The 12528-nt window shown below is 37.3% G+C and overlaps 7 protein-coding genes across 7 annotated transcripts; 3 read left to right on the top strand and 4 right to left on the bottom strand.

Annotated features, from left to right (window-relative positions):
• Positions 1 to 19: 19 nt before the first annotated feature.
• On the bottom strand, positions 20 to 949 carry FDP41_006171 (uncharacterized protein; the record flags this gene model as incomplete). The annotated part of the gene is made up of 1 exon (XM_044709777.1): positions 20 to 949. One exon carries the CDS (start codon positions 947 to 949, stop codon positions 20 to 22), a length of 930 nt encoding a protein of 309 aa, XP_044559410.1.
• Positions 950 to 1373: 424 nt separating this feature from the next.
• Positions 1374 to 1607, top strand: FDP41_006172 (uncharacterized protein; the record flags this gene model as incomplete). The annotated part of the gene is made up of 1 exon (XM_044709778.1): positions 1374 to 1607. One exon carries the CDS (start codon positions 1374 to 1376, stop codon positions 1605 to 1607), a length of 234 nt encoding a protein of 77 aa, XP_044559411.1.
• A 130-nt stretch (positions 1608 to 1737) lies between these two features.
• FDP41_006173 (uncharacterized protein) lies at positions 1738 to 2817 on the bottom strand (the record flags this gene model as incomplete). The annotated part of the gene is made up of 3 exons (XM_044709779.1): positions 1738 to 2090; positions 2183 to 2537; positions 2617 to 2817. The coding sequence occupies 3 exons, from the start codon at positions 2815 to 2817 to the stop codon at positions 1738 to 1740; spliced, it is 909 nt and encodes a 302-aa protein (XP_044559412.1).
• A 788-nt stretch (positions 2818 to 3605) lies between these two features.
• FDP41_006174 (uncharacterized protein) lies at positions 3606 to 5193 on the bottom strand (the record flags this gene model as incomplete). Its single annotated transcript, XM_044709780.1, has 2 exons — positions 3606 to 4577; positions 4750 to 5193. The coding sequence occupies 2 exons, from the start codon at positions 5191 to 5193 to the stop codon at positions 3606 to 3608; spliced, it is 1416 nt and encodes a 471-aa protein (XP_044559413.1).
• Positions 5194 to 5536: 343 nt separating this feature from the next.
• Positions 5537 to 7054, top strand: FDP41_006175 (uncharacterized protein; the record flags this gene model as incomplete). The annotated part of the gene is made up of 1 exon (XM_044709781.1): positions 5537 to 7054. The coding sequence occupies one exon, from the start codon at positions 5537 to 5539 to the stop codon at positions 7052 to 7054; it is 1518 nt and encodes a 505-aa protein (XP_044559414.1).
• A 539-nt stretch (positions 7055 to 7593) lies between these two features.
• On the top strand, positions 7594 to 9699 carry FDP41_006176 (uncharacterized protein; the record flags this gene model as incomplete). Its single annotated transcript, XM_044709782.1, has 2 exons — positions 7594 to 9052; positions 9131 to 9699. The coding sequence occupies 2 exons, from the start codon at positions 7594 to 7596 to the stop codon at positions 9697 to 9699; spliced, it is 2028 nt and encodes a 675-aa protein (XP_044559415.1).
• A 138-nt stretch (positions 9700 to 9837) lies between these two features.
• FDP41_006177 (uncharacterized protein) lies at positions 9838 to 11499 on the bottom strand (the record flags this gene model as incomplete). The annotated part of the gene is made up of 1 exon (XM_044709783.1): positions 9838 to 11499. One exon carries the CDS (start codon positions 11497 to 11499, stop codon positions 9838 to 9840), a length of 1662 nt encoding a protein of 553 aa, XP_044559416.1.
• Between the last annotated feature and the right edge of the window lie 1029 nt (positions 11500 to 12528).

The following is a 12528-nucleotide window of genomic DNA, read 5'->3' on the forward strand; positions in this document are numbered from 1 at the left end:
GTGGAATTGGTATTCTCCATTACAAATAAAAAGCATGATGCTCAGTGCTCGAGCTCAATGTCTTGTATTTAAGGGTAGAGTTTGGTGAGAGGGGAGAGAGAGGTGTGGTTGTGTTCCCTTTGTCACCACTCGTTTGTTTGACTAAAATTCCGGAGAAAACACTCTTTTCGAATGCTTTCATGGTTACTTGTTCCAAAGCATGATTTTCTTCTAACGAGCAAAGCAAAATTCCGTTCAAATTTCTATGCTCTAACATGGTCAAAATTGATGTAGCCAATCCAGTCATTAGGTTAGGAGACTCTAAATATGGAGGTAAAAGTAATGTGTGTTTGTGTGAATTCTTGTCCGCTTGTGTTCGTAGGCATCTCAAAAGTGGAGGTCTCACTTGTCGTTTGTCCCCAGCAGTAAATGAGCTTGCCAAAATACTGTCGAGAATAACATATCTATTCGCTTTGATATGATCAACAATTAATTTAGAGTATAAATAAGTGGTATATGCATTTTGGTGAGTCTCTTTCACAGTACAATATTGAGCGTTGTGTTTTTGTTCAATCACGTTTCCACTGTCTACAATTAAAATTTTCAAAGCATCAAATTCCGAAGATGATGAATAATAATATATATTGTCAGTGGCAGCTTGCTTTGATCGTTTAAATGTTACAGTTTCAGCCTCTTGTGGTGCTGTTCGGATTGAAGCTACATGAACCAATTTCAATTCATCCATTCGATCAAGAAAGGCACCTTTAACGAATTGGCTGCCAGCTCCATACACTCCGATCACTACCATATCAAATACCATTGTAGAGAAATCTCCAAAGATTTGTTTGGCTTGTTCTGTTGGTTGAAATATTGGACTTGGTGGTAGTTCCAAATTTTCCTCTTCATCCACTTCATAATCTTCTGCACGTGATGAAAGGCTTAATTCCGGAGAGAGTAATCTAAATTCCATGTTGTGGTGGTGGTGGTGTTGTTGGGAAGAGCAGAAAATACGAGGATGTTTCCTTTTGCAAACTGATGAATAATTTAATAAAAAGTCAATTCAAGACTAGATCCGAATTCGATTGTTGTTGTTGGGGATGATGATGATCTCTCAATGAACGTCAATGGCTCTTTTTCAAGAGAGAAATGATGAAATTTTTTTTGCTGAAGGAATCGAGACCAAAAATAGGTTTCTCTCAAACACCACCACCACTAACATTTCTACAATTAATTGGAATTATTTGTAGTGGTGGTATTGGGTGTCGGAAAGCTCCCCTTGAACCAAGGACAGATTAAGGAACAGGTATCCGGAAAGACAAGCGATTCCTTAATAGATCGATTAGGAAATAGAACTTTTTTGGTCGACTACACGACAGGAGGCGCAACAAAACAAAATGACTTCAAATCCACCCCAGTCTTCTTATTTGCCCAATACTCCTCATGAGAGCGAACTTGTTTCAGAAGAATTACCGTTGTCAACCTCGTTGAGAGAGTCCTCCTCTTCAGACGACGAGAATGACAGAGACAGGGACCAGAGAAACGAAATTGATTTGGAACGAGCACATATGAAAGACATTCCTATTATGAATATGAGACTTCATATTAATTTGTTACATCATAGAAAGTAGGAGAGGATCAAGTGTTCACATAATAATAATCATTAATTTAATTCTAGCAATGAAAGACAGATAATAATTGAATGTAAATGATGACAACAATATGGTTATTATTCAAATGTAAAGAGACAATTGCATTTGGTTATTTTGTTGTCAATAGTACAGTGGATTCGTATAATGACCATGAAATTGCATGCCCCAATCCTCTTTTCATGATTTTTGGCACAATTCCTCTCAAAAACAAACTTCTAAGGCCTTCTTCCTTTGGAATTGTCACCAAGGCATCCATGAAACCAGAGTAGCCTCCTTGGTTGGGTAATTGAAGTCGAGTTCGAATCAGGTCAAAAGGGTGAGTGATTAACGTTGCACTGGCTCCTGCAAATATCGAACTAATTGCTGCGACACTAACAATTTGATTCGAGGATGATGTAGCATCTTGTCCAACCACAACACTCAGTAAATCATTACTCTGTCGATAGAATAAATAGAAGAGGCCTATAAATATTTGGAAATTAAATGTCGTTGCATTCGAATGTTAAGAGTCACAAATTTTGCCGTTACAATAATTTGTTACAAGCATCACATACCTGAATAAGGGATATCTCGTAGTAATGTTGGAGTGACACCAGCAAATAAACCTCGTATTCCTCCAGTGTTGTAAATTTCTTTTATGGTACTCGATACACTCCTCGATTTCATACTTTCACAAGCCTGAATACTCTCAAACCTAGTTTTCACAACCAAAATAGGCATCGTTGAAATTGTTGCACAGCTCTTAGAAATGGCTCCAATGAGAAAATCATTGACAGGATGTGGAAGCCCATTATTCTTAGTGTTTAAAGGTCCTAGTTTCAAAAAGTGAATTGAACCAAAATACATGGCTCCACCAGGTAAATATCTCCAAGAAGTTGGAACTAGGCCTCTCCAAAGACCACGGAGACCCTGAATAAGTGTCATTACACATTCACATGTTATTCCATGGAATGTTCATTTTCCTCTTCTCACGAAAATATACACTTACTTCTGTTTTGTAAATGGTCGAAATGAATGAAATGGTTCCTTGTAATTGGTTTTGCATTTTTCCATTGGTGAATAATGGATTCCTCTCTCGGGCTCCAATTAAATTTGTTTTCAGGACATCAAAAGGTTGTGTAGCAATGCTGACAAATACTCCCGATACTCCTCCGGCTACGATGTGAGCATAACTCTTTTCCTTATTCATTTCTCGTGTGGTGTTTTTAAGAGACAACAACAAATTTAATTGAAGAACCTTGTTCCGAATTGAATTCTTCGAAGAGAATGTGCTGTCCAAGATGCAAAAATTCAAAAGGATGTGGCTTCTTTTTATACAAGTTGATAATTAAATAGGTCGTGACTGCGGGGTGAGTGTTGCGACCAAAACACCAACCAATCAACACACACACAAATAAGTGCACAATATTATTTTTTTAAATTTGAGCGAGTCCTTATTGGGAAAATTTCGGGGGTTGCAAGTCGTACTGATTTTTTTATTCTTGAGTGACGATTCGTGCTCGCTGCTTGAACATTTTTAAAGTTGAGGAAGCTGCCCGCATATGGCCGAGTGGTTTTTCTGGAACTATGGCAGCCAACTGGTCCAGCGTTCGAATCCCAGGGGTTGCTGCTGTTATCGTGAGCAGTTTAAACACCTTTACTTCCGGGGTGCCTGCTAGGAAGTCACTACGTATCTTACGTTCGGCTTGTAAATAATGTACATAAAACCATCGAACAACGTTTATCATCGAATAAACCCATCCCTGAATTTTTAAAGTTGAGGAAGAACGAGCAATATTTGGCTATTGAGTTCAGAAAAAAGATCAAGTGGGAACTACACAAGCTGTACATGTTCATACACTAATTGCATTCGACTCGAAACGTGACACAAACTGTTCCATTCCATTCGTTGATGAAAAATGTGCATTTTCCAGCCATTCATGAATGATTGTCCTCTAAATTTTGAAAGGAAAACATAGCAGTGCTTGATACAAGAGTTCAATATCCATGTTTCAACTGCTGTTGTTGAGGTGGTTGAGTATCCTCAAGTGATATCTCTTGATACACACTTGAGGTTCCAGATTGCAAAGGTTGAATATAGCCTTCAACATCATGATGATGAAACATGGATGGAGAGTTGTCGACATCTTTCTTCTCAAATTCTTTCCAATTGGATTTGTAAGCAACAACCCTTGCATTTCGATCTGTAATGGCATTGTGAAGAAAACTAATGCTTGTTGGTGCAATCACAATTGCAAATGTCACCACACTCGGAATGAAGAAGAATAAGATGGAAACAGTCACTTCAACAATGGAAGAGACAGCATTGTATCCATTGGAAGCATAAACAAAATTCTTCAAAACGAGTACAGCAATTCTCACCAATGGAAGTAGTAATAAATAACATCCTAAAATGATACTAATAATGGAAACTCGTTTCAAATGTTTTTGAATGAGTACAGGAAATGAAACAGTCGAACGTGTCACAAGTCGTCTTAAAACACCTCCAAAAACAATGAAAAGTATGGGAATGGAAATGTCAAATATTAAAGTAATCGATGTCAAGAAATAGGAAATGTTTGAACGTGTAATCGTGAAGGCCAAAAATCCAATGCTTGCTCCAAAGAAATATAATCCAACAAATGCCCAATAAATTCTTCGAGTGACCCTTTCAAATCGTTTACACATTTTGGGATTGTAATAGTACGAAGCATTAAATGTGAGCTCAAGCCAAAAAACAAGTAAGAGTAAATATGTGGATTTCACCACCACAGATGTTGAAACATCAACCACATTAATTAAGGGGCAAGTTCTTCTCATTTTGTTTACAAGAGTATCCAAGAAATGAAAACATGTATACTCGTAGGTTGATTCAAAAAAGTATTGAAGGAAAAATCTATGAAGAGTTCCCACAAAAAAGGCAATCAAGTACTGAAATGAAAATTGAAGAGGAATATTCCAAGGAATAACCTATGAGTGTTGTGAAAATTCATATGTGAATAATTAGTAAGAATTCATTTGATTTGACAGCATTTCCATTTTCATCGTCATTTTCACATTTCATATTTAAGACGAATTTCGAATGGCCCCCCATTGAGAAATTGTATCAACAATTCATTTTCAAAATTGCTTAATACGCTACCTGTGATTGTGAATCATAGCAACAACAAAAAACATATCTCGTCACATATTTCCATTTAAACACTGAAGAGAGTTGAGAATATCCCGAAGTGCTCTTTCTCCTTCGATGCAACACACATGTTTGAATGCAACAAATAACAAAAAAGATGAAAATAATCAAGAGAGTAACCAAAGAAAGCCATGGTGGGAAGTGATCCATCACTGTTGAAACAGAAAGAGTAGAATTGGTATTTCCTGGATCATTATTTGAAGAATTTTGTTGTGTTGAGAATATTACATGATGGTTCCATTTGGGATGATAGAACCCATTCATCATTTGACTTGCAACTGAATGTTCTTGGGCCGAATACCTGTGATGATAAAACATATCATTATAATCCCTCATCACTGTTCCAATCCAGTGGTGTACTTGTTGTTGTTGTTGGAATAGAGATTGTGGTTCCATTTTTTTGCTTAATATGGAGTACCACCCTAGCTAGCTCAGCATTCCAAAAATGATTGAAAGAATAATTCCAACCTAGGCGTATGGTATCTCACAATGTATGAAGAAGCAATCATACGTTTGTGGATCGTGTGGATCTACGGAAGGAAGAGATCTTTGGCATCCACTGATTTTTTTTGCTTTATGAAATATTGTTAAAAAGACATTCGACTTTCAATCTTTTAATGAAGGAAAAGAAACATTGCTCATGAGCATGAAGAGACATTGGCGATTACTTTTCAACAGAAACAAGAGGATCTTGATTTTGACGGTCCATAATACTTTATATTTAATAATACACAAAAAAATGTCCAAACAAACACATTTCAACATTTGCATTGTTGGTGGAGGCATGATTGGAAATGCCCTTGCCAATACACTAGCAAAAGCCAGATACACTAATCAATTAAAGATTGCCATGATCAATCCTGCTGTTTCTACAAATAATAATATTTTCGGAACGGGAAATTCAGTTGGTATTAGAACTAGTGCTCTTACTGGTACTTCAATGAAATTATTGGAGAAAATTCAGGATAAAAACAAGGAAATTCCCATGACCAAATATTATGGTATGAAGGTTTGGGATCAAGATGGAAATTTCTTGAATTTAGATCCAAAGGAAAATGAATTCGGAGTGAACTCTCCATTTTCAAAGACTGCCAATACAAGTGATAATGTAATTTTGAAATCTTTATCATCCATTGGAAATCAAGTATTTAAAGTTGGACAATCCATTAATGATGGACTTGTTAAGAGAGGAGTTGGATTTTCAAATGTTGTTTCGGAGCGAAAGGATGATGTTATTGGATCTATTGTCGATAACAATGATGTTGTTTTCAGCTTGATGGAAGCCTCCAAAAAGCTCGACTCAATTTCACTCTTTGATCGATCCGAATTGAAAGCAATTTCAGATGGTCAAAACCCAAACACCAAAAAATTGATCATTCAAACCACTACCGAAGGAAATGAGAAATTGAACGAAGAAATTACATGTGATTTGTTGATTGCTGCAGATGGTGCTACCTCATTTGTGAGACAATTCTGTAACTTTCCCTTTTACTCTGTCAAGTACAAGCAACGCGCGTTTGTCACGAACGTTTACGTAGATACAGATAGCGTTCCATGTACAGGCAAGAATACATATTGCTATCAACAATTCCTTGCGGATGGACCCATCGGTATGCTTCCAACCAAGCAAAACAATGTAAAGAATATTATTTGGTCCACTGACCCTTCTCGGGCAATTGCATTAGAGGCTGCTTACAAGTCAGGAAATCAACAAAAGGTACTCGAAGAGATGAATTCAATTTTCAGCAAATTGAGAATTGTTCCTCGAATCTTGACAGAAAAATCAGAAATAGTTCAATATTTCCCTGCTGGTAGCTTCCCTCTTCAAAGACTAAATTGCAAAGAGTATGTGCAACCTGGAATTGCGCTCGTTGGAGATGCTGCTCATTGTTGTCATCCAATGGCTGGTCAGGGAGTGAATATGGGATTTGTGGATGTCATTCAACTTGTTAAGGCAATTCAAAAGAGTGTTAAATCAGGCTCGGTGATTGGAGATTATTCAATTCTCAAGACAGAATATGAACAAATTCAATATCGAAGAAATGAGCTCTATCTAGATGGTCTTGATGCTATTAAGGGAATATTTGAAGTTGAAAGCCAAAACGATATTTTGAAGGGACTTGGAATTGCTGGTCTTGCAAGAAAAATTGGTATGGATGTCATCAATTCTAATCCATTGAATTTAAAGAATGCCCTCATTGGAACTGCTATGGCTGTCGATGTTGACATGTCACATATTAACTCTATTGAAAATTAACTTGTTAGAGAACTTCCTTAAACATGAGTTCCTCCAGGAAATATAAATGATGAGTAATCATCAGCATGTTCCTTGTTTAATTTACCAGGTCAATTAAATATTACATGTTACCATATTTAAATACCGTATTTAAATTTAAAAAATGAGTGATGATGTTTGTTGTTTGTGAATGGTGTGCGTTTCGTATGAATGCACAAGTTCACACACATTCCATGATGACAATGAGAATTTGAATCCCAATTCAATAGAACAAAATGTTAAGGCTTTTTGCTTTAATCATTTTGTTCTTTTGAATGGTCATATGATGAAAACTTAAACCTACACTCGATAATCTGAGAATGGTGGTTCTTGTGTGCATGTTGTCGGAAATTGCCCCATTCATTTCCACAACACCAAACAACACACTCAAATTTCATGAATATTTAAAGCACTTGAATATTAAATATTATTATTTATATTTAAAGTTTTATAATACTTGAATATTAAATAGTATTTAATTTTATAATATAAATAAATTGCTGAAATGAATTTTAAAAAAAATGTTTCGCTCAAGTGTGAAGGGAGATCTTTCCACTCTCTTCAGAAAGGCTTTACTCAACACCACCATGACCTCCTCTTCCTCAATATCAACCACAACAACATTTCCATGGTCCATCGGAAAGAGTACAGCCTCGACTACCATCGCTAGCCTTCCCTTCATGTCCGTTCCATCCGTCAATAAAACAAAAAAGACAGCCTTCTCTGGAGATTATCAAACTCCGATTGCTGTTCAATTGGCCAATCAAATGAAAACCATTCCTTCGTTGGATTTTGCCAAAATATTGAGTGATCAGGTCATGATGATGCATAATCAACAAGAAGAAGTACATCAAGTGTTGGATCAGTTGGAAGTTGTTGGAAATGGAGTCATTGCTCTCTCACTCCGAGAAGAATACGTGAAACGAAAAATTATTGAAATATTTAAGGAAAAGAAGAAACGAGAAGAAATCAAGTCCACCACCACTCCGAACGGAATTGATAAAATCAAAGTAGTGGTGGATTTTTCAAGCCCTAACATGGCCAAGAGAATGCACGTGGGTCATTTGAGGTCTACCATTATTGGAGATTGTATTTGTAGAGTTTTGGAGAGAGATGGAAGATTTGAGGTGGAACGTGTGAATCATGTAGGCGACTTTGGAACTCAATTTGGAATGCTTCTCGCCTATATTGAAACAAAACAAGTGGATATTTCTTTTTTGAAAACTTTAGAACCAGCTCAACAATTAGAAACTGTTGAAAATTATTATAAGGAATCGAAAAAATTATTCGACTCGGATGAACAGTTTAAAAGTCTAGCTCATCAAAAAGTCATTCAATTACAGCAAGGAAATGATGAAAACATACAGTCATTGTGGAAATATTTATTAGAGTGCAGTAGATATGAATTTGATTCAATTTATGAGCGATTGGATGTGAAACTTGAAGAAAAAGGAGAATCTTTTTACAAAACCTACATTCCATCTGTGTTGGAAATGTTGAAACCAATCATTAAGGAGAGTAAAGGAGCAAGATGTATCTTTACAGAAGATGACAAGATTGATCCCTCTTCGTCAACAAACACCGAAGAACCACCGCTCATGGTACAAAAAGCAGATGGAGGTTTCACGTATGACACAACAGATCTGGCAACACTTTGGTACAGATTGAATGTTTCTAAAGCAAAATGGTTAATTTATGTTACTGATTCTGGACAAGCTTTACATTTTAAGCATGTCTTTAAAGTTGGAGAAATGATGAATTGGATTGATCCTGTGGAGTCAAGCAAAGATATTATTTGGCAGGAAAACATTTTAGATATTATAAACTCTCCTAAAAAGGTGAGAATTGACCACGTAGGGTTTGGAGTAGTTTTGGATGAAGAGAAGAAGAAATTTAGAACGAGGTCTGGAGAAACTGTCAAATTACACGATTTGCTTGATGAGGCTGTGAAAAGAGCATTTGATATTATCAAAGAAAAGAGTAAGTGCAACTATTACATGAAGCTTTTTACTAAAATCCATTTCTTTAACATGTTTATATTCATTTTTTCACGCAAAGACATTAAGAGATGCGAAGAAGACGAAAGTGTGAAACCACTCAGTGATGAGCAAATTATGGAAGCAGCAAAAGTTGTTGGTTATGGAGCTGTCAAATATGCAGATTTGCGAACACACCGTTCAACAAACTACATTTTCTCCTACGAAAAAATGTTAGATTTTAGAGGAAATACTGCTGTTTATTTGCTCTATGCCTATGCAAGAATTTGCTCAATAATCGACAAGTCTGGAGAAAAAGATTTGCTTCAAGAATTGCAGCAACGAGCAGCTGAGGGAGATTTGTCACTTTTTTCAGATTTCAAAAACTCGAAATCAGAATGGAAATTGTCCTTAAAGCTCATTGAATTCCAAGATGTGCTGAACTTGGTCATGGACAAACTTGAGCCCCACTATTTGTGTGAATATTTGTTTGACTTGTCCAACGACTTTAGTGCCTTCTTTAGAGATTGCAGAGTCATCCAGGAAGATAAAAAGCTGCAAAGATCTCGACTGCTGTTGTGTGAAGCAACTGCACAAACGATGAAACAAGGTTTTGATTTGTTGGGCTTAAAAACTCTAAATAGACTCTAATAATTTATTTTGCACAATAAATTCAAAATTGTGTTCCAATTTCGATGAAACACTGTGTTAGGTGGCCTAGGTATGTTTTAAATAAGCGAGAATAAAGAAGAAACATTACGAGGTTTGTGTCACTAATCTGCTTGAATATCAAAACTCAAAGGTGTTTTCTGGATTTTCTTTAAGCTCTTTCCAGAGCCTATACTCTTCAGTACGATGAAACCTCGAGAATGAATCAATCATGTTAATGTACAAATCTCGCTTAAGCTCGTGAATTAGTTGACATCCTCTTTCTAGGTCAATGTTGCCACTCTTCCTCTCTTGATCAATAAGCTTTTTTGTTTTACCTCGTACATTAACCTCTTCCGTTGAATTTTCATCCAAAAACTTGTCATAGACCATATTAATGACCCTGCTTCTTCTCTTTCCTGACATGTCAATAAAATTCTTCTCCATATCTTGCAGCTCGTTCCAAAATTTCAAATTCTCAACGGAATATTCACTTTCACAAAAATCTTTGAATAATTGATAACCAATAGCATCTCTGAGCAAGGCGTCGAGTTCATTATTGATAATACTGGGAGCAGAGGAAGATCTTGCCACAGGAATACGTTGGGGAGACGAGTCATCACCAAAAGTGGTCACCTCTTGAGAAATGCTTGGCTTACTGAACTCTGATTTCGATCTCGTGATTCGATTTTGCAAAATTGAGGCCAATTTTCTTCTATCATCCTTCTGATCAAAAGACATGGTTGTTTCTGATTCTTCTGCTCTTTGGAGCACATTTCCACTGCTTGACCACGAATCGGCGCTAGCGGCACTCAAGTTCGATATGGAGTATACTCTTTTTGATCGTTCAATACTTTCATTACTTCTATTCACCTCTCGTGTGTCTGTACCTGTAGTGGCATGACAAACGCCAGTTGACACGTCCGTATTAGTATTACTATTGATAACATGTGTTTCAGAGAGTTCAACTCCATTTTTTGGTTGTTCCTTTGGAGTATTGTCACTAATGGGAATGAGTGGAACGCCCGTTATGGTTGATCTCCTGTCTTCTGTGGTGGACCTTCTTCGAAGGTGGAAATTTCGAAAACTTGTCGTCTTGTCTTTAATCCAAGACCTACACTTGGGCAGCGAAAAGGATTGTCTTGATAAAGGACATCGTTTTTGGTTATTATTGTTGTTGTTGTTACTTGTTGTTAAACCGCTATTCCCAAGAGGATGATGAACGTTGTTGACGGCCAATGGAGGTGACTCAATAATTTCAGTAGTAACCGTATTTGTAGAGGAGATGGTAAACCTAGAATAATGTTGTGATGTTGTTGTGAGCGAAGATTGTTTGAATGTCGTTGGCATCGAAGAAGGAACAATGATCGAGGAAGAGATGAAAGGAGAAGGTAAAAGCATGCTTGTTGAAGCCATCATTGACGAATCAGCACTATGAGAAGTATTTTGATGATTAGGCATCATCAAGGTATTGCTATGACTCAAAGATTGAAGGGAATGAGAGGTATGACTGGGATTGGAGGAAGGAAAAGAGTTGGTGGTGAGTGAAAGAGGAGGAGTGGTTGTGGTGGATAACCATGATGATGAGTTTTGAAGGGGCTTGGCCGATGATTTTGTAGAACTAGGTCGTTTTTGTTGTTTAGCAGAAATACTTGATCTTCTTGTAGAAGCGGAGGAGGAGGAAGAAGGCGGTATGGACGCTCGGTTTCTTCTTCTAAAACTACTAAATACTGAATAGCCCATGCCATGCCATCGGTTCTCTCCTTCTTCTTGATGATGATTCTTACTATACAAGTTTCCCATGATGAAAGAGTGATGATAATGCTGGAGGTGATGATGATATGCGATGCTCACCACAGGCGGCAGCGATGATATGAATAATGATTAAAATTCCAAAAGTCCAATAATTCCCACCCAAGACAATGACTGTCGTTAGGAACAGTGTTACAGTATCAATGGACAGTTGTTTTTTGAATATACAAATGGTGTTGGGTGTGGTGCTTGTGAATCAATTCAAGACAACACAAACGCGCACACTCACTCTCTCTTGTTGTATCCACACGGGTAGAAGAGAGAAAAGGAGAAACACAACAGAGAGCGCGGCTGAAGGAATTGAGAGAGAAGGACGAACAACGAGGATGTCCCGATACGGAAAGAGTTTTTTTCAAATGGTGTTATTGTTGCCGTGGAGACAAGAGGGTCGGTTGGTACCAAGGTCCTCTGCTGATGGCTTCTTCTCAGAGAACAACACACACACACTTTCTAAGAGGCCCACTCCAATTGGGTTGATGTGAGTCGTTGTTGTTGTTGGTTGAATTTGTTGAGCCTTTCCTGATTTTGACTCACCGACGGTTGGAATAGTTCCAAGTAGTAAGTAAATTTGCTGAGACAACAAGAAAGAATGAACGTCAGTGTTTTGTTTTTTCAATCAACAACAGAGAACCAGCTTTTCTAGAAAGAGTCCAACAATAACAAGGGACCAACACGAAGGGAAAGGAGCACTGGATGATTTGGGCGAGACTCCATCCTTTTCCGTCCAACGAAACTTGACACGATCACACGCTTGACGACGATCTCTGCGAAACGTTCTTCTCGAACTTGCTATAAAAGCCGTTCATGATTAGCGCGAACGTTAACGTTGCCCTTTCACTATTTCCCCTTTTTTCTCCAGGCATGATGCGCGTTGCCTTATTTCAGGTTCTAAAATACGATTGTCTTCAACAAAGTTTGCTGCCACAGTGAAAAAAAAAACGGTTATTTAATTGTCGCTTCTAACAATCTAAGACTACATCAAACAGAAACCACGAAAGAATACATGATGATGCCTGTTAT

This window comes from Naegleria fowleri (genome assembly GCF_008403515.1).
Source record: "Naegleria fowleri strain ATCC 30894 chromosome Unknown tig51, whole genome shotgun sequence".
Classification (NCBI taxonomy): domain Eukaryota; phylum Heterolobosea; class Eutetramitea; order Acrasida; family Naegleriidae; genus Naegleria; species Naegleria fowleri.